At 34.0% G+C, this 22,740-nt stretch overlaps 2 protein-coding genes across 2 annotated transcripts; one reads left to right on the plus strand and one right to left on the minus strand.

Annotated features, from left to right (window-relative positions):
• Positions 1-4,994: 4,994 nt before the first annotated feature.
• Positions 4,995-13,758, minus strand: LOC104094554 (probable UDP-3-O-acylglucosamine N-acyltransferase 2, mitochondrial). The gene is made up of 11 exons (XM_009600514.4): positions 13,219-13,758; positions 11,221-11,470; positions 10,270-10,346; positions 10,049-10,098; positions 9,038-9,102; positions 8,864-8,915; positions 8,725-8,795; positions 8,485-8,551; positions 7,249-7,320; positions 7,095-7,147; positions 4,995-5,512 (listed from the first exon to the last, which is right to left on the minus strand). Exons 1-11 carry the CDS (start codon positions 13,403-13,405, stop codon positions 5,491-5,493), a joined length of 966 nt encoding a protein of 321 aa, XP_009598809.1. The 5' UTR covers positions 13,406-13,758; the 3' UTR covers positions 4,995-5,490.
• On the plus strand, positions 5,248-6,099 carry LOC108944841 (NDR1/HIN1-like protein 26). The gene has a single exon (XM_018770225.3). The coding sequence runs from the start codon at positions 5,248-5,250 to the stop codon at positions 5,920-5,922; it is 675 nt and encodes a 224-aa protein (XP_018625741.1). The 3' UTR covers positions 5,923-6,099.
• Positions 13,759-22,740: the final 8,982 nt, after the last annotated feature.

The following is a 22,740-nucleotide window of genomic DNA, read 5'->3' on the forward strand; positions in this document are numbered from 1 at the left end:
AGCACAGCATTTCACCCTCAGACGGACGGGAAGTCCAAGCGAACTATTCAGGTATTAGAGTATATGCTCTGTGCGTGTGTGATAGATTTTGGTGGTGCTTGGGACCAGTTCTTGCCACTTGCGTAGTTTGCTTACAATAATAGTTATCAGTCCAGCATTCAGATGGCACCGTATGAGGCTTTGTATGGTAGGCGGTATCGGTCTCCAGTGGGATGGTTTAAGCCGGGCGAGGCTAGATTATTGGGTACAGACTTGGTTCAGGATGCCTTGGAAAACGTTAAAGTGATTCAGGATAGACTTCGCACAGCCCAGTTTAGACAGAAGAGTTATGCGGATCGGAAGGTTCGTGATGTTGCATTCATGGTTGGTGAGCGGGTCTGGCTCCAGGTTTTGCCTATGAAAGGTGTTATGAGGTTCGGGAAGAAGGGCAAGTTGAGCCCTAGGTATATTTGGCCTTTTGAGATTCTTGAGAGAGTTGGGAAGGTGGCTTACAAACTTGCACTACCACCTAGTCTCTCTGCAGTTCATCCAGTGTTCCATGTTTTCATGCTCTGGAAGTATTACGGTGATCTGTCTCATGTGTTACACTTCAGTTCAGTTCAGTTGGACAAGGATCTATATTATGTTAAGGAACCAATGGCTATTTTGGATAGGCAGGTTCGAAATTTGATGTCAAAGGACATTGCCTCTGTGAAGGGGTCATCCAGTCGAGGAGGAGACTTGAGAGACCGAGCAGGATATGCACAACCGTTATCCTCATCTTTTCACCACTTCAGGTATGTCTTTATGCTCATTCGAGGATGAACGATTGTTTTAAGAGGGGGAGGATATAACGACCTGGCCAGTTATTTTAAAAAGTTATAGCCCCACTCCCCTATTTACTGCTCATTCTGTGCTTTATAACTGTTATGTAACTTGTCGGGGTAGTCGGTTCAGGTCCGACGATATATTGGAATGAATTGGAACACTTAGTTCCAAGTTTTAAAGCTTAAGTTCAAATAGTGACCAGATATCGACTTATGTACAAACGACCTCAGAATAGAATTTTGATGATTTCAACAGCTCTGTATAGTGATTTTGGACTTAGGGGCGTGTTCGGAATTTTATTTGGAAGTCTATAGTTAAAATAGGCTTGAAATGGCTAAAATAAGAATTTAAGTTTGGAAGTTTGACCGGGGAGTTGACCTTTTGATATCGGGGTCGGAATCTAGTCCTGAAAATTTTTATAGCTCTGTTATGTCATTTATGACTTGTGTGCAAAATTTGAGGTCAATCGGACTTGATTTGATATGTTTCGACATCGAATGTAGAAGTTGGAAATTCTTAAGTTTCATTAAGCTTGAATTGGGGTGTGAATTATAATTTTAGCCTTGTTTGATGTGATTTGAGGTTTCAAATAAGTTCATATAATATTTTAGAACTTGTTGGTATTTTTGCTTGAGGTCCCGAGGGCCTCGGGTGAGTTTCGGATGGTTAACTGATCAAAAATTGGACTTAAATAGTTGCTGCAAAAGCTGCTGCAATTTATTCTGCTAGAAATACATAAATCAAGCCCAGAAAATCGATCCCAGGATCGAAGCCCAGAAGTCGAGCCCAGGGTATAAGCCCAGGGTCGAGGGCCAGGATCGAAGGCCAAGGTCGAGGGCCAGGATCGAGGGCCATGATCGAAGGCCAGGATCGAGGGCCAGGATCGAACCCAGAATCGAGGCCCAGGATCGAGGGCCATAATCGAAGCCTTGATCGAGGGCCAGGATCGACGCAGGACCGAGGGCTGCCTAGACAGAATTATAAAACAGGGGACTTCGTCCTTGTGCCATTTTTGATAAATTGGAGCTTGAAGAGAGGCCATTTTTGATAGATTTTCAAGGAAAAATATTTAGGTAAGTGATTCTAACTCGGATTTGGTCAATATACACGAATATATCATTGCTTTCACCATTTAATTAGTGTATTGAGATGAAAATTTGGAAAAGATTTAGAAATATCATAGAAATAAATTTTTGAGATTTCGGTGTCGATTCAGAGTCGGATTTCAGTGAAACTAGTATGGTTGGACTCATAATTTAATGAGTTATAGGATTTTGTGAGTTTTGCCGGATTCCGAGATGTGGACCACAGACTATTTTTGAGTTAATTTCGGGCTTTTATTAAAAATGTAGTATTTTCTTTTGAAATTGATTCCTATAATTTTGTTGACTGTGTCGAATTATTTTGGCTAGATGCGAGCCATTCAGAGTCGGATATTCGTGAAAAAGGCATTCTTACCGATTGATTAAGCTTGGTTCGAGGTAAGTGACTTGCCTAACTTTATGGGGGAAACTCCCGGTAGGATTTGTACTGTTTTTGATATATGAGTGTCGTGTACGTGAGGTGATGAGTACGTACACGGGCTAATTGTGTAAAAACCCGATTTTTCTACTAAGTAGTAACTTGATTTCCTTCTTATTTAAGTTTCATCAACATGTGTGGTATCCGGCTAGACTAGAATAGCATGCCTACTTGCCTTAACTGTTTACTTGAATTACGTGCAGCATGTTTAGTGAATTTACCTGTCTTTCCTTAACTGGTACTTAGGTTGAACTGTAGAATTTCGTGCTGTAACTATTGAATTCTATTGTTTGGCTGCATATTTACTTTGGGACTACGGAACGGTATTCCGGGAGATCACCATGTACTGCATATTTACTTTGGGACTACGGAATGGTCCTCTGTTGTTATTATCTTTGTGTACTGAGTTGTTGTCTTCTATAATTTCATTCTGGTTAAATTTCAGTCTTTATTTTACTGCGGTATTTTATTCTATCTTGTGTTATATATATATATATATATATATATATATATATATATATATATATATATATATATATATATATATATATATATATATATATATATATATATATAGGGCCCTGACCTGAACTCGTCACTACTCGACCGAGGTTAGACTTGGCACTTATTGGGTACCGATTGTGGTGTACTCATGCTACTCTTCTGCACATATTTTTCGTGTGCAGATCCAGGTACTCCTTATCAGTCGCACTATCAGTGAGCCGGAACAGCTTTGGAGACTTCAAGGTATATCTGTCACATCCGCAGACCTCGGAGTCCCTTTCTACTCTTTCTCGTATCCATTATCTTGTGTATTTTCTTTTGATAGACTCTGATGTATAGAGACACTAGGTTTTCCTCCTGTAGTTTGTGATTCACGATGTTCCGGATTTTGAAAATGTTGTGTAGTATATTGAGGAGTTTGTTGTTAAATTTATATTTTTATTTCATTTATTCCGCAAAATGTTAGGCTTACCTAGTCATAGAGACTAGGTGCCGTCACGACGTCATACGGAGGGAAAATTGGGTCGTGACACTTCTTCTCCTCTTTTTATTGAGGTATTGTTTCAATTTCGGTAGTTGAATAACTAGTCTTTCTTTGTTTTTCATGGGTCTCTGTCATTTTATTTTATTGGGATTAATGATAAATCTACGTATTTTGTGCTTAATTCTTTGGGTTTGGCTCATGATATGGTTGTTTCTTATCTTGGCCATGTGGGTTTTGAATAAAAGAAAGTTTGTATTTGGTCTAGTCTGTTTAGGGTTGGTTATACTTGAACTTGGGTGTTAGGAACAAGGATGGTAAGGAAATATTTTTTAATTCTGGAAATGAAATAAATTTTCTATTTTAAATTGGAATTAATTTGTCTTTTAATTTTAAATGCTTTTGTTCCGAAAATATTATTTCTTTTAAATCTCCAAAACAAAGGAAAGTATATCACTATCAATACCTAACATAAAAAAATAAAAAGGACCTAGAACTCTTCCTCATCGGCGGCCTTAGCCATTGCAGATCACTATCAACACCTACAAATCTCTTTCTCTTTTTTTTTTGCTCACCGAAAATGACCCAAAGACTAAAATATTCTCATGGTTAAAATTGTATAATAAATGTATGTATATTGTATAGTTAGTGTATATAAAAATAGACTGTCACTATACAAAATATATCCAAAATAGACTGTCACTATACAAAAATATATTAAATAGACTGTCACTATACAAAATATATACAAAATAGACTGTCACTATACAAAAAATATACAAAATAGATTGTCACTATATAAAATATATACGAAATACACTGTCACTATACAAAAATATACTAAATAGACTGTCACTATACAAAATATATACAAAATAGATTGTCACTATATAAAAATATACTAAATAGACTGTCACTATACAAAAAATATACAAAATAGACTGTCACTATACAAAATAGATTGTCACTATACAAAAAAATATACAAAATAGACACTTATGGCTATTAGATGTAATATGTTTGGGCCAGAGGGTCATTTCATGTTAATGGGAAAAACATGTGCTATTAAAATTTTGAGGGACTATAGAGGGTCATTTTCTCAATAATTTATAGTCATACAAATATCAATGGTTTATTTTAGATCACAAGTTTCAAAGACCTTTATTTTTTAAAATTTTGTGCCAAGACAAATACCGCCACATAAAGTAGGACAGAGAGAATAAAACTTAAGGTCATGTCGGTGAGTTTTTGATCATATTATAATTTGATTTTCCATCAGAGTAGCATAATCCCATTTAACGAAATATGTAACAATAATATAACAATTTTAAGTGAATTATTATTTGAAATTTACTCAAATATTCAATAGATGTTTGTTACCATTGATTAAGGAAAAAAACGAATTAGTGCGACAAAGCCCCCAAATATCTTATTGTCAATTGACGACCAAGGAATTAACTGCACCCTGAAGCCTGAGATGAGCATAGTGGTTTTAGAATATCATAATCTAAAATCAATCAGGTTTATAATTTCACGAGCTTTCTTTTGTTGTAATTCAAGTTAACCTGATAATATAGAAGGTTATATAAAATACTTAAAAAGAAAAAAAAGGAAACGTCAAGCCGATAAGTCATAGTGTTCAATAATTTTGAAAGAATTAAAGAGTTGAGAAGGAATAAAATTGTGGACGGAACAAAGTATACTTTCCCCTGAGTTCAAGAATCCATAACAGTACTTTTCAAGGATATAGTATTATATACCAAGATTACATAACTAGTTCTTCTTGATTCTTTTCTTTCCTAAAAAGATCTCAACATCTCTTTAGACATTACTTTATGCTCAATCCACCAATTTTTCAGAGTTTAAATTTGAATATATAATATGTACTGTAAAACTGTTCATGATCAACCTCAGTTCCATTCTCTTGAAAAACAATGCAGTCTAGGCCTGAATTACCTGTTTATGGCCGCGATGAAGATCGCCCTATAAGGCGACACCATAGTGCTAGCTACTATGCCCACAGGGTGAAAGAAAGTTTAACCACAAGAGTCTCAAAACTAGTATGTTCTATATTCTTAGGCCTTCTTGCTATTGTTGGACTCATCACATTCATTTTATGGCTAAGTCTTCGCCCTCATCGGCCACGAATTTTCCTCAATGACTTCTCTGTTCCAGCTTTAGGCCAAGGAATTGGTGGACCTGAAAATGCACAAATAAACTTCAAAGTCACAGCAAGAAATTCTAATCAAGGTATTGGGGTTTACTATGATGCAAGTCAAGTGACAGTGTATTATCAAGAACAAAGTATTGGAGGGTACCAAGTGTTGACACCATTCTATCAACAGCCTAAGAATAGTACCATTTTTGCTAGTATGCTTAGTGGTTCATCATTGACAGTGACAGGGTCGCAGTGGAAGCAAATGCAGAATGATCGAACGAGAGGGCCAGTGATTTTTCGTCTTGAATTAACATCAACTATAAGATTTAAGATTTCGTCGTGGAACAGTAAACGCCACAGGATGCATGCTAATTGTCCTGTTGGAGTAGGACAAGATGGCATGATATTGCCTGCTTATATGGATAAGAGATGTCCAGTTTATTTTAGCTGATTTAGGAAGGGGAGCATTCATTTCAAATCTTTTCCATTTGTTATCTTATTCTTATTGATTTTTTCATTTTTAGGATTGTATTTTACTAATTGAACTGCATTATTTCTGATATATATGTTTCTTTAACAAAGTATGACAAATGGCAGTGGAAAATGTACTTTAGAATTGGCATGTAAACCACTGTGGAGGTCGAAATCTTCAAAAACTCGATGGAGAAGAACGCAGCAAAGGCTTAACTAGAAAGCTCGAACTGTATTTGTGTCGATTTTCTAGTTCATCCCTTTGATAATCTCAGCAATATACTAAACAATAGCTAACGGACATTCAGAATATTCGCTCGGACACGGGTGCGGGTGTCCGACACGGGTGCGGATTTAGAGGTCGGATCCTTTGAAATGTAAATTCTAAGATTCGGGGATACAGATCCTAGTACGGATCCGGGTGCGGGGATCCGGCTAAAAATAATTCAAAATAAAATAAAAATTAAAAAATATCTCTAAATTATGAGAAATTTTATGGAATACTTACGTTAGCTTGTAAAGTGTGGATTTCTTTTTTATTCTCAAGTTGTAAACAAGTAAAGGATTGATTTCCTAAATAAGTTATGTTATTTTCTTCAAATTTACGCTTTTGGTTCTGATTTCGGGAATCAAATTGTATCTTGTCTCGAATTTTTTCGTCCGTTGTGGTCAAAGTACCCAAGATTGTTTGACCGGATCCGGTACGGATCCCATACCCACACCCATACTAGTGTCGTGTCGACACGGGTGCGGCACCTAAACTGCCATGTCGGAGCAACTTAGCGTCAGAAGATATAGACAAATCCAAAACTGCAGTTATTTAACACTGGGAGTGAAGCACCGGGGGTAATTTAAAGATATCAAGTTAACCATCGAGACAGGCCAAATAGATGTTTTTTAAACATGATTTTGCTTTCGAAGGAGCATGCAATGTTTTAAAAGGTAAGAGGAACAACAATTTCATGTACAGAGACATTTTTAAGCTATCCAAAGAACACATGCTCAACATACATAGGAGCAAAAGAATACAAGTGATATGGAAATAATAGTCCCAGGGATGGTTCACTGGGTGCACATCAAATGGCATGCATAGTCATGAATAAATTGTTCAAAATTTTGAGTTTACGATTGGCATTCAAGCAGAATACTCACTTCAAGGATTGACGATGCATAGCAATTTGTCTTCGCCAATCACGTATAGGAATCTGCATTTAGCCACAAGTATTATCAAACAATTGTAAAAACAAGGTCAGACTTCTTTGGAAGAGACTAGATAACACCATGAACCGAACGGTAGAGTCCTTACAGCAGGAAAGCCACCATAATCTCCAGGCTCACTAATATCCTTGGTGACGCAGCTATTAGCTGCTAACCTGACCTGTAGCATCAAATGCTATTACTTGGTAACAGTCTGATCAATAGAACAATAACCACATAGGGTGTGCACAATCAACAGAAGGAGCAGGCAGTATGCACGGAGAAATTTAACATCCCGATTCATATTAAGTTGAAGCACTTTATGGCTCACAGCATTCCTCGACGTCTTAGAAAAGCTTTAGAATATAATTAAGTAATACACTTTTAATAGAATAGGCCAATAGGATACTCCCTTCTCTACAAAGAGATTGTTTTGCTTTACTTTTTGGTTTCTCCCAAAAGGGTATCTGCTTTCCGTTAACGGAACTTTTCCACTACATTTTTTTTTAATATTATAGTACTTCAAAAGCTATATGGAACCCACTTTTTATTCCTATTTCTCTTTTTAACCCTCAAAACTCCTACATCTTAAACCTATTGAAAAGTATCCTTTTATCCCAAGTGGGGGGCACGTCAAACTAGGACACGAAACGGTTAACAGGAAGTAAGTATGATGGTATTGGTAGTAGAAACATAGAGATCTATTGACTTTATGAGCAGAGAACATGCTACAAGGATTCCATAGCCATCATAAAATGTAATAGCATTCTGATTCTCTTTTAAATATGTGCCATAACATTCTGAATCTGACTTATGTTAGGAGGAAGTTGGAGGATAATAAGCAGCATTGTCAAGCAAACTAAAATAAGCAGTTGTGTGGCTAAAGAATTCTACACCTGTGCTTTATTCCAACAATATCTCGTTTTTTATCCTATCATATCAGTTAGCTCAAGGCCTATAGGGAAAAGGTGGACAAACTTGAAGCAAGAGAACGGGTACACAAAGTGCAGCTTTATTTTTTTATTATGAGAACCCTCTCATTCTTGACATTTCTGTATTCTTACCATGTCCATTAAGATCAAGACTAGGCAGTGAATAAACATGATAATGTCAAGCTAAACAGTGCCATATAGAACTTATGATGCATAAAGTGATAACACACAATCTCTGCTTGCTTGGAAGTTAAGTGTTCTAGCATCTGCATATGTTCCATGCAATATAATATCCAATAATGTGAGAAATCTACAAAACATAAATTACATTTATTGTATGGAGTAGTCGTTTCACATAGAATCCAAATGGTGCTAGTCAAGGAACAAATCGCCAGTTAAATAAAAAATTATACCTTTGAGGCAATGTTTACATGATCACGGATCCCGACTCTTCCTCCGAAAGTTACATAGTCACCTATACTAGGAAAACAAAAGGAAAATTATGTAGATTAATCCAAGAAAAGAACAAATATATAATCTTGAAAGCTAAAAGTATACTGAACTAGAAAGTAAAATAAATTAGTGATCAAATCTAAATAGATGTTTTTTTTACTTCAATTATTTATCAAAGTGGGATAAGAAGGATAACATACGTCACTGAACCCGCAACCCCGACTTGTCCACATATGATGCAGCTTCTCCCAATCACTACATTGTGGCCTATCTGTATTACAGATCATAAGAACCGTCTTGGACCAAGATTTTCTCCAAAATTTAGAAGTAGAAAAGTACCTGAACTAAATTATCTATCTTTGTATGTTCTCCAACTACTGTATCCCTCCAACTGCATAGCCCCCGAATGATGAGGCATATATGTTTAAGCTCAGAAACATTAGGGCAGGGGATTTAATTTGGAAAGACTTGAGACAACCACAATGAAGAATTAAAAAAGAGCATTTATTTCACCTGCCCCTATCGATACACGTATTTGCACCTATTTCTACATGGTTTTCTATTCTCACATTCAGGGTCTGCAGATGAGATAAAAGAAAAAATTTAATAGTCTCGGAAGATTACAAAGAGTCGTAGCTCATAAGACATCAAGTATATGAACAAGAATCCAGGAAAAATTTATATAGTTGATCTGCTTTCAACCTTTCTTTAATTTTAAAATTTTTGATAGGTAGTTGATCTGGTATCAATCAATGAAAAACAAATCAAGGACTAACAATTTTTAGCTCAAGTACGGTCAGCCCTGATTCATTCAGAGAACGGCCAAGCTTGAGTTTAAAGTTATACTCAAGTGCTTACTGAGCTTCAGCGCGAACAATGAGCCATTAACACAAATGATCATGGACCAAACTCAAGGACATTTTTTTTCTGATCAACAAATCAAGCCCCATATAGCATGGTATTATATCTACATCAGAAATCCCTCATGTCAGCTTCTAATTTTTAAAGGACCAAAATACCAAAATAAGAAAGGACATCATACAAGTAATATGAATATATAAATGTTGAGCAGAGGTGAAGTGACGGGCTAAGAAACTAACAAGTTTAACATCGAGCACAAACATTGACACTTTGTGTGTCAAATATCGTTCTAAAATGTAACACCAAATAAAATAACAACGAAGAATAATCAAATTGGTTTTGTCCAAATTCTAATATTAAATATCTATTGCACACCTTTTCACTACACACAAGCATGATCAACAGACTTAACTATAGGACTCTAACGATTACTAGAATTACTCAAATTCTAGCTCACTTCACTGAGGAGCTCACTTGGTAGCTCTCCGCACTTACTTTTTCTTTGCTTATTTACTCTTGGTCACTTGCATTTAAGGCCCTAAAGACTTTAGGGGTCCTGAATTGGCCAAAATAAAAACTCATTTTGGTTCATGTAAAAGACATGATTTCAAGGATCACAAGTAACAATTTTATCTCTTAGATAAATAGTAGTATTTGACTAACTTGAGGCTTTTTCACCATATTTCCTTGCTCATCTACGAAAAATCCAAAACCTGTAACAAGAAAAGAACGTTTTATTTAGAATCTAACACTAGCAGTAATATGTAAATTAAAAGCAGGTCAGCGACAGGTAGACCGAAATATGTACCAGAAAAGAGAATAGTCTTGGTTTTCTTTTTAATAATGAACTGAAAAAGAAAATTCCACATTAGATTCAGCCTTACCATCTTGACCAATGCAGACTCCGCTGTGGATAACACAAAAGTCACCAACCATGCAATTAGCCAATGCAACATTGTAGCTGAAGATAATTTGTGCATAATTCATAGACCAAAAGTCACTTGTAAGAAACGGTGCAAAATAGAATTCAGGCCACAAAAACAGATGCATTTGAGACACTGCCTACAGCTAAGAAAGTAAATGGATCATCTTGCTTTTCCATAGCTTTTTTATCTAATTTTTATTCCCCCTCTACTGTATCCCATCCGCCTTTTTTTCAATTCTAAACAGTTGGATTTCTTTCTTTAGGAGACTCCAGCACAGAACTAAGACATCCTAACTAATCGAGAAAAGGCTTAAGCATAGATAATTGATAATTTTTTAATATAATCATGAAAGAAAGGCTGGCGAGATTTTGCTCGGAAGAACGATATTATTTTGCCAACTGAAACCAAATAACAACTATCTTTTTAACTATACCTCAGCTCTATTTATTAGGCTGAGCCTATTTCAACTCAATATTTACAACGCAGTCTTCTAGCTACCTACTAGAGATATCCCATCAAAATGAGGCCAAATACAGTGTTGTTAAAGGCTCTTAAAGTGTACATCAACCTTGAAGTTTGATTACTTAATTTGCGCTTTGAGTATGCCTCAAGGTGCTAGGCCTGTGAACCTCCACCGATGGATTTTGTCTTTAAGGGCACTACAACATATATATATAGCTTAATTATAGTTTTTCCATTCTTTTGTCCAAATAACTATTCGTTGTGGTTATACTTATATCTTCTTGCACTGTAATTATTTTTCTTATTTTTTCTTCATTGGCGCTTTTCTTCACTGAAATACACGTTTATTTGTACTTAAAGCTCCAATAGAATTTAGAGCTTTTTAGCGCTTTTCGTTTTTGACTACTCTGGCCAAAGAATTGTCTTCAACATAGACAAGATGTTTACCCTATTTTCGTTGATTGGCCTATAGTGACTGTAGGTCCAATGATTGCTCCGCAGCCAATGCGACACTCTGCACCCACTGCACATTCTGAATGTACTACAGCACCAATTTCCACAAAAGCCGAGGGATCAATGCTAGCCGACTTGTGAAAAGTCCCACCGCCATTGCCCCATCTGAGGTAATCTCGATGATCAACCTCACCATCATTCTGAAGTCTTGAATTCAAAGCACATTCGAGGTGCACTGTGGTACCTGATGGAACCTAGAAATAGTCATCTTGAAAGCAAAATAACCTTAAGTGATAAACCACCAAAGCAAACACAGAACACAACGTATCTTTCACGCTGCAAAGGAAACAGAACAAAAAGCAGTGTCAACATCTGATTTATCATCTAAATTTTCCACAACCAACACTATAGGTGTCTTTGATATGTAATGTTTCATCTTAAAAAATCTATGTATCTATTGGAGTAAGTGATACCCCCTCCTTCCCAATTTATGTGGCACATTTTATCTTTTAGTCTGTCCCCAAAAACATAACATTTTTCATTATTCGGAAATAATATTTATGGTTTGTTTATACTATAAGTATCAAAAGTCTGTCTTTTTATAAAACCTTGTGTCCAATCAAAATATGCCACACAAAATGGAAGGGATAGAGTCAAGGCCGGCTCTAGCAGTGTATGGGGTAAGGCAAGTGCCTTAGGCCCCCAATTTTGGGGGGGCCCATTTTTTAGGAATAATATATATTTTATAGGTTTATAATTTTATTTTATTTTTTATTTTTATTTTTATTTTTTTTTAAAAAAAAATATATATATATATATATAGTACTTTTGTACTTTTCATATAAAAGGAAAGAAAACCTTTTAGATATATTAATAAAGTAAAAATTTGACTTACTTAAAAATAGTAAAACCATGTTGGGAAAGTCGTATTGAAAGTATTAAAGCAATAAGATTTCGGGCTCCACAAATAAGAGATGCTTTAATAAAATTAGTAGAAGTTAGTGAGGATCCAAAAACAAAAAGTGAAGAAAGTTGTTTAGCAACATATGAGCTTGAAAATTTTGAGTTTTTATTGGGCATGACTATTTGGTATGATGTATTATTTGCTATTAATTTAGTTAGCAAAAATTTACAATCAAAAGACATGCATATTGATGTTGCCATAGATCAACTAAGAGGTTTAATTTCTTTTTCTAAAAAATATAGAGAAGAAGGATTTACAAATGCTATGATTTCAGCTAAGGAAATTGCATTTGAGATGAATATAGAACCCTGAATTTCGTAATAAACGTGTAATACATACAAAGAAACAATTTGATGAGAATGTTAATACTGAAATCACACAGTCTCTTGAAGAATCTTTTAGAGTTGATTACTTCTTATACATATAAGCCATTTTTTCACTTCAAAATAGATTTGAACAGTTTGAAGTATATGAAAATATCTTTGGTTTCCTATTTAGTGGTAAAAAATTGAGATCATTAGATGCCAAGAATTTAAAAAAATATTGTCTTAACCTTGAATGTTCCTTAAAACATAACAGTCACTCAAAATTAAAATCGATAAAATCTTACCTAATGTCAACAATGTCTCAAGAAAGATTAAATATCTTGGCTATATTATCAATTGAAAATGAATTATTAGAAAAAATCGATTATAAAAAAAATTATTAACAACTTTTCATCTCAAAAAGTTAGAAAAATAGATTTTAAATAAAAATATATATTATAACGTTCTTATAAATACTTAGGCCTAATATTAAACTTTGGCCTTAGACCCCACGTGCGCTTGAGCCGCCCCTGGATAAAGTATAAATAAGAGCTTAAATATTTATTGAACTTAATTCTTAATTTATTTATTTCCCAACTCGTGAAAAAGAATAGACTCCACTGTAAAACAAGTAATGCGGTCTAAGTGGCATTTTCACAAACACCTGAGTTGCTTAAAATGCTCAAGACAAAATAATTCACAGATGACACCCAGCAAACTTACCCGGCCCAGTAGAGTAATGCTTTGAAGCTCTTTCGCCTACAGAGAAACAATCGGAAGAAGTAGTTGCTGATGCAAGTCTTCGGGCTAACAAATTTTCAACCAACCTTGGGTGAGATTTGCTACGAACCAGTCCAGTTATAGAGGAAAGGGAACGAATGGAAGCTAATCTTTTAAGGCAAGACGACATTATGTGCAGAAGCTGATTACTAGTTTAACCTTAATCCAACGGCAAAACAAAGTTTGTAATAGTCAAAGCAGAGTCACAAATTTGCAATAACAGTTGCTTATATGTCCGGAGGCAATCAAGTTTGTCTTTAAGATATCATTTAGTTCTGAGGGATTATAATTTCGAGATTAATAATCCTGTAATTTTAACCCACTATCCAATATGTGATCCATATTTATATCAAGATTTTGCTACAAAATTTATATTGGTTTTAGCTGTACCAAGACAATAGCCAAATATTGGACAAATATAATCACAAATTTTATATCGAAATTAGTATTTTATTCTCGGTAACTGAATGACCCCTTAAAGTTTGTGTATTACACTCTCCATCTCTCAACCTCGTTAAATTAAATGTTCCGAAAAAGGTTATTTTGCAACTATATGTTCCGATCAAGGTTATTTTGAAATTATAATTTCGAGATTAATAATCCTAGAATTTTAATCCACTATCCAATATGTGATCGAGATTGATATCAAGATTTTGCTACAAGATTTATATCGGTTTTAGCTATATCAATAGGGGGAAATAAAAAAATAGTCAAATTTACAACTGGTAATTGAAAAATAGTCACAGTTTCAAAAGTAAATGAAATTAATCACTTTTTCATGTAAATATAAAATTTGAACAAAAACACCTTTAAAAATCCGAAAATATTCCAGCATAATATGATGGAGTTCGAATATTTTTACATATGAGCTTCCAGCATAATGTGCTGGAGTTCCAACATAATATGCTGGAAGTTTATATGCATGAGCTCCATAATCCCACATATTATGCTCGAACTTTCCGAGTGCTGTAGTTCCAACATAATATGCTGGAAGTTTATACGCAAGAGCTTCATAATTATGCATATTATGTTGGAACTTTCTGTGTTTCAACAAAACAGTGCTATTTTTAATAACTTTACAAACACTCGCTATTTTTCGATTATCCGTCCGAAAACTGGCTAGCCCGTGCTATTTTCACATACCATATATAATCTCAAAATTTTATTATCAAAATTAGTATCTTATTTTCGGTAACTAAACGACCCCATAAAGTTTGTGTATTACACCCTCCATCTCTCCTTCTAATTTATATGATGGTATTTGACAAGAGTGGTTTGCTCTAGTGGTGAGCACCTTCCACTTCCAACCAAGAGGTTGTGAGTTCGAGTCACCCCAAGAGCAAGGTGGAGAGTTCTTGGATGGAGGGAGCCGAGGGTCTATCGGAAACAGCCTCTCTACCCCAGGGTAGGGGTAAGGTCTGCGTACACACTACCCTCCCCAGACCGCACTAGTGAGATTATACTAGGGTGATGTTGTTGTTGTTGTTGTTTGATAAGTATGAAGTTAATAATAAGAATGAAAGAATTTTGAAACATGTGATGTAAAACAAGTTGTAGCTATAAACCATCTCGTTAAGTTAAATAGGAAATTTAAAATTAAGCTATTTCAAAGATATAATTCTTTTTGGAACAGAGTAAAAAGGAAATTTCATTATATAAGTTGGGCCCAAGAGAAGTGTATGTTAATTCCATATTTTTTTCTAAATAGATTTTTCTTTCAAAAGTATAAATGAAAAATACACATAACACAAATAAAGATTGTAAATTAAAATAAAAAAACTTTGCTTAAAGAGATCTACAGTCAAACCTTTTTATAACAACCACATTTGTTTCGAAATTTTTTGATTGCTATAGTGAAGTGTTGTTATATAAAACATATATTATAATATAATATAATATTCAGTTCTGAGAATAACTCGATTTTTATAGTGAATGACTATTATATATAAATATTGCTATAGAAACGTCTCACCGTAGATAGTTATCTTTATATCAAAGGAGGTTCATGTAATATACTATGAAATTATAGCTTGAGGCATATATGATCAGTCTTTGTAAGTACATATACTAAAATTTTATGGTGCATGTTAATTATTTGCACTTTTATTCTAGTTCTTTGCTATTATAATAATCTAGTTATTTACATTTACATTCTAGTTTGATTGATAGTTTTCTTTTGCTAAGTACAATAATCTATTTTATGTTAAAAATAATCTATTTTTACTTGAGTCCTTAAATTATTTATCACTATTTAATTCAATTATCATCATTATATCTTGATAAATGATAGATTTCTCAAGAAACAATTGGTTTGATAGTGTTACGTTGGAAATGTAGTCGCCGAAATATGTGTTTGGTAGTGTATGTCCCATATTTTTAAAAAATCAGTAAATAACTGGGAAGAAATTGATAACCGACATAAACATAATCGATAAAAAACCAATTTAATTGGTTTGGTTTGATTCAAATATTTGAAAAATCGACTTACTTGTGTTTTACGGAAAAAATCAATCCAAGTTGAACCATGAACACCCCTACCCATCACCAAATAACCAACCTTAATACTTATACTCAAGTTTAGGTTTAACCCTAATTGCATGAATTCATCTTTGGCCGAGCCATGATTTGAAGTTTACAAATTCTAAATTCTAGTCATATTAAATTATTGTATTCTAATTAATAATTAATGCATATTTAAATATATTTTTTTATGACAGTACAAGATATGAATTAAAGTTATTGTGATAGTGGACCAAATGGGTCTTCGCTACAAAATTATAAAAACCTTGAATTGGAAGTTTGGAACAAAGTCTATATTTCCTTTGGAAAGGAAAAAGAAAGGTACATATTTTGATCAAAGAGGAAATACGCGTTGTGGAAACTACTTTTCTTGCTTGATTAGACGTAAAACAAATTTAATGTCTTTAACTTGGCAACCTAGTGGGCTAATTTATTACTGATTTGGAATTTGGAAATGCTTCAACTTATCTAAAAGACAACGTTTTAGAGGGTTTAAGAAAAAGATTTTTTGAGCACTTTTAATGTATAGATTATTGAGCAATGACATTATGTAGCTGCTGTAAAAAACGATAGCCGAAACAATATATAAAATTTATATATTTTTTGTATATATACATTTGGTATATTATATACAAAAATTATACATATTTTATATACTTTTTCGGCTACCAAATATAAATAATTTCTTGCGCGGACTAAAAGTGATAATACCCCAATTATTTAACTCTATAATTGAAATGAGGGGAGAAAATGACAAAAACGGTCCCTTATCTTTGGGAGTAGGTTCATGATAGTCCTTTCAATATACACCTATCAGTTTTAGTCTTTTAAGTATTCAAAAAGTTGAGAATTTTAGTCTCCATCAATTTTAAAACTAACACCGTTAGTTTATTGCCCCCCCCCCCCCCCCAAAGAAAATAATACTCATAACCATACCCATTATCCATACCCTAAAAATAATTTTTTAAAGCATTTTTTTTGTAAAAACTGAAAATAAAACTGAATTGTTTTTATTAAAAACTGAAAAAAAAACGAAAATATTTTTTTTTCAGTTTTTACAAAAACAATTGCTTTAAAGAAAACTGAAAAATATTTTCTAAAGCAATATTTTTATAATAACTGAAAAATAATTTTCTAAAGAAAATTTTTTGTAAAAACTGAAATTATTTTTACTAAAAACTGGGAAAAAACGAAAATAGTTTTTTTTCAGTTTTTACAAAAAAATTGCTTTAAAAAAAACTGAAAAAAGTAAATTATTTTTTCTAAAGCAATATTTTTGTAAAAACAGAAAACAAAAAACAAAAAAAAAGATTCAACAAAATATTTTTTTTGTAGTCCATTGATTTAGGAAAGTCCTTTTTTCAATTTTTTACAAAAATATATTTTTAAGTTTTTTTAAAAGCAATATTTTTGTAAAAAATAGAAAACAAATATTTTCGTTTTTGTTTTCCAGTTTTTAGTAAAAACAATTCAGTTTTTTCCAGTTTTTACAAAAAATATTGCTTTAGAAAATTGCTTTTAGGGTATGGGTAATGAGTATGATTTTTTTTGGGGGGGGGGAGGGGGGAGGGGGGCGCAATAAACTAACGGTGTTAGTTTTTAAATGAACGGAGACTAAAATTGTCAACTTTTTGAATACTTAAAGGACTAAAACTGATAAGTGTATATTTAAAGGACTATCATGAACCTACTACCAAAGATAATGGGCAGTTTTTGTCATTTTCTCCCCTCATTTCAATCATAGAGTTAAATAATTGGGGTATTATCACTTTTAATCCGCATCAGAAATTATTTATATTTGGTAGTCGAAAAAGTGTATAAAATTTATATAATTTTTGTATATAACATACCAAATATATATATATACAAAAAAATATACAAATTTTATATATTATTTCGGCTATTATTTTTTACACCAGCTACACATTGTCATTCCTAAATAATTTGTACATTAAAAGTGCTCAAAAAAATCTTTTTTCTTAAACCCTCAAAAAACAGCTTTACCCAGTTATTGCAAGAAATTAAACTCTACATAGTTTACTTCAGCGACGTAGTAATTAACAGCGAAAACCTCCTTTTTTTATTTTCTTTCATTCTTCTTTTGGGGAGCGAAATAATTGGTGGATGCGAAAGCCAACAAAGACAACTTCGATGATGTTAAATTAGGTAACAAAGAAAATATATTAAAATAGGTATACTAATTTATTATGATTTGATCAATTACATATGATTCATTACTAAAATAATAAAGAGTAAATTTTGAGAGAATAGTCTCTCCTAAACAAAAAAATCTCTTAGAAGACTACATTATGGATGTTCTTATTGTTATTGTTGTGAAAGCGTCAATTTATATAAATACAAAAGTTGTCCTCCAAGAAAAGGATTCTTTTTATGGGTTTTTTCATTCCTTCGAGAGAGAGCGCACTAATAGATTAAAACTTCAGGGTAAAATCTTAATAGAGAGGAGTTTTGGAGCAACGGTAAAATTATTTTCGTGTGACGTATAGGTCATGAATTCGAGCCGTGGAAGTATTCAATAATGTTTGCAATAGGATAGGTTGTCTATATTGTACCCCTTTGGGTGTTGCCTTCCCGGGAACCTATGTGAATACCGAATGCGTTGTGCAACAATGTAGCATTTTTTTATATAATCATTGTGTCCGAGCCAGCTTGCTGTCATAACCCAAAATTCCACCAGAGGTATCGTGATGACACTTAGTCTCTAAGACTAGGTAAGCCGATTATAATAAAAAATTCAAGCCATTTTTTTTCTGTTTGAACATATAATTATAATACAAGTGTCAAAACCAACAACGAAAATATTCAAACAACCTCCCAAGACTGGTAATACTAAGTCACGAACTCTAACTGAATATATGAAATTATCTCGAGGGTCGAATATACAATACTGTTCGAATAAGAAATTAACAGTACAATAAAATGAAAAAACTCCAAGGGACTACGACGACCAATTAGGCTTACCTTGAATCCTTGCGATCATATTCTAATCTCTGTCCGAATATGATATCTCCAATACATGTCTCTCCACAAAAATGTACAGAAGTGTAGTATGAGTATATCACGGTCGGTATCCAGTAAGTATCAAGATTAACCTCGGTGGAGTAGTGACGAGGTACAGTCAAGACACTCACTAGTCAAATAACATGTGCAATATAGCATACAAAAATAATAGAAACACAAATAGCAGTGATAGCAACACCAATCAACTAGTGATATAAACAACAAGGCAGTAAGAACACCATAAATATTGCTCAAACGAATAATAAACACATGTACATCCAATTAATCAAGTCTTTCAAAATATACATCTTTTATCTATAAGTTTTTCAAATAAAAATCTTTAGAATGTAATCCGTACAATTAAATATATCCCGAATATACTTCCTTCAAATAAATATCTTACGAATATAATTCTTTCAAATAAATATCTTTCAAATATAATTATTTCAAGTAAATATCTTTCGAATATAATTCTTTCAAGTAAATACCTTTCGAATATAATTCTTTCAAGTAAAAGTTACCATGTGACACCTCATTTAACTTTCCTGGTGTGAGAAATATATTCAGCATATCACATCAAATGGTACGGCAATACCTTCGTGCACTTGTCTCACTCTCACCCAATATATATATATATATATATCAAATCAATTGGCACGATAACACCCTTCGTGCATTTATCTGTTTCTCACTGTGCATACATATAACAGTACCAACTAGGAGGGAGAAATGCCAATAACAATAAAAGAAATAAAGTGGGAGGCACACATGAAGCAACAACGACTACAAGCCACATAGAAAACATAGGTGCACAATAACATATCAAGATAATGGCATGAATGTATACACAACGAAAAGATATCACATTATAATGTATGTCTCTTGTCCTCACTTGCACGGAAACACCCTTTGTGCCATGAACAAATGATAATACAAAAATAATGGCACGGCATCACCCTTCGTGTTTTTACTCTCATCCTCACGTGATAATATAATTGAAATGGAACGACATCACCCTTTGTGATTTACACTCTCAATTGGAAAGGCATCACCCATCGTGCTTTTACTCTCAAATGGCACGACATCACCCTTCGTACTTTACACTCTCAAATGGCATGGCATCACCCTTCGTGCTTTACAATCTTCCTTACCAAGCACATGTATATCATTAACAAGCAAGGTAGGAAGCATAAATAACATCAGGGAGAGTGTTTAAACACAATACAATAATTCATATCATAATTTGCCCGCCGGCCACAACCAACTCCAAATATACAACAAAAATCAATTAATTTCAAAGTAAATAGCCCAAGGCTCCACACAACGTATATAAAACCTCAAAAACAACAACAGGGGTGGAAAAGTAACTTAGCATAGGACAACACCTTCTTTAATCCAAATTTTTGATAAATATATTAACACCTCTTTTAAGCTTATTTAATTAACTATTTGCATATGGAAAATCCATAATGAAATTAATTCCAAGAAATATCAAATCAACAAACACACAGAATTCACATAAATTCCAAGTGGCAATCACCCCAAATTATCATGTAAAATACAAACTCGACATACAAGAAATGTGGCATGACAAATAAAGAATTTACTAAGTTCTAAAAAAATTCTAATTTAATACATAAGGGTGACTACGAATTTAAAGCGATATAATTTACACATATAAACCAAGTGCGTACTCGTCACCTCGCGTACATAGTTTTCAATCACAGAATTTTCACATACGACTCAATGCCTAAGGGGAATTTTTCCCACTCAAGATTAGGCAAGATACTTACCTTTTTGAAGTTAAGCCGATATTCCAAAATAGCCTTCTTGCTTGAATTGACCTCCGGACAGCTCAAATCTTTTCAAATTGATTGTATAACTTCATTAAAATTCATCAAAAATAATTCCTGATAATAAAATGTCAACTTAAAATTTTGTTCTAAAAAGTCAACGCGGGGGCCGCCTCTCGGAACTCGACAGAATTTTTATGAAATCCGAACACTCATTCCAATATGAGTTCAACCATACCAATTTTATCAAATTCCGATAACGAATCGACTTCCAAATCCTTAATTTAAGGTATAGGAATTTTCTTGCATTTTCAACCCAATTCACTAATTTCATGATAAAAACAACAATAAATTCATGTATTTTAATCAAAACCGAGTTAGGAATTCTTACCCCAATGTATTCCTTGAAAACTCCTCGAAAACTCGCTTTACCCGAGCTTCCTTCTGCTGCCCAGGGGTTTGTTCTTTGCGTTCGCAACCCTCCCCTCGCATTCGCGATGAACAAGTCCTTCCACAACTATTGCAAAACTCTTCTTAGATAGCCTCTAGTATAATGGTCATAACATTTTGTACAAAACTCCAAATGATAAATGGTTTGTCTTTTTGAAAACTAGACATCAAGGGCTACAACTTTCATGTTTTTCTTATATCCCAAATCCTTATATATTTCTAGATATAAGCTTCCAAAGTCAGCCCTGTGCAACAGAAATTTCTTCTTCGCGATTTCTAAACTCTTCCCCGATAGCCTGTAGTTTATCCACCATAACATTTTGCACACAACTCCAAATGCCAAATGGTTTCCATTTTTAAAATCTAGACACAAAGGGCTACAACTTTAATTTTTGGATCATCTCCAAATTCCTTATATATTGCAAGATATAAGTTTCCAAAGACGGGTGACAGACAACATGAATTCCTTCTTCGCGAACGCGAAGAACAAAATCCAAGAAGCCAAATCGTTCTTCGCAAACACGAAGAACAACACCAAACATCAGAAAACCATCATCCAAAGTAGCCCAAAATGATCTGATAACACCCAAAACAGACTCGAGCCCCCTCCCCCCTCGCGACCCCAACCAAATATACCAACCAGTCTGAAAATACGATACGAACTTAGTCGAGACCTCAAATCACATCAGCCAAATACCGAAACTACGAATCGCACCTCGAATCAAACTTATGAGTTTATGACATTTCCAAATTCTATAACTTGTGCCGAAACATATCAAATCAATCCGGAATTACTTCAAATTTTGCACACAAGTCAAAAATGACATAATGGAGCTGTTCTAATTTCTGGAATTAAATTTCGACCCCGATATCAATAAAGTCAACTCTCGGTCAAACATGACCATCAAGAATAGCATGGTACGGAAATAGCCAATCTATACCCAAACTCACATTAAAGTCCACCATATTAAGCAACAGAAGATCAACCCTAGTCTTATAGACCCCAATAGTAACTACAAAAGATCGGTAGACATGATCCATCATAATAGAATCTCAAACAAGTGTAGACACATAAATAGGAGTATCTAAAGAATCACGAGCATATCAAAATATGATGCAAAGTAGGATGACACATACGAATAAGTAGAACCCGAATCGAATAACACTGAAGCATATCTATAACACACCAGAACAATACCTGTAATGACTGCATCTGCTGCAACTGCCTCAGCCCTACCAAGGAAATCATAACAACATGCATGGCCTCCCCTCTAGGACAACCTCTACCCGCATGTCCCCACTACTAGGTGGCTGTGCAGGTGGTGTAGAATCTAGAGTGAGAATCATATCCTAGGTACCCTATTGATGTTCACTCATCCGAAGCCTAGGACAATCTCTCTGCATGTGCCCCATATCACTACACTCATAACAAGCTCTCTACGGACGTGACTGCTGGAACTGAGTCTTCCCCAAACGCCTGGAATAACTGCTATAAGAACTCCGTGCGGGAGGTGCACTGAAGGATGACTGCCTAGTACGAGTATTCTGAAAAATCTATTTCTTGTTGGTGCACCACATGAAACCCGAAGTATTGACTGAACTGGTCAGCTAAAATGACCTTTGCTATATGAAGCAAGTAAAAGAAGCAAGGTGAATAAGGGTACGAGGCACCCAGTTAATG

Source organism: Nicotiana tomentosiformis, chromosome 9 (assembly GCF_000390325.3).
Source record: "Nicotiana tomentosiformis chromosome 9, ASM39032v3, whole genome shotgun sequence".
Lineage (NCBI taxonomy): Eukaryota > Viridiplantae > Streptophyta > Magnoliopsida > Solanales > Solanaceae > Nicotiana > Nicotiana tomentosiformis.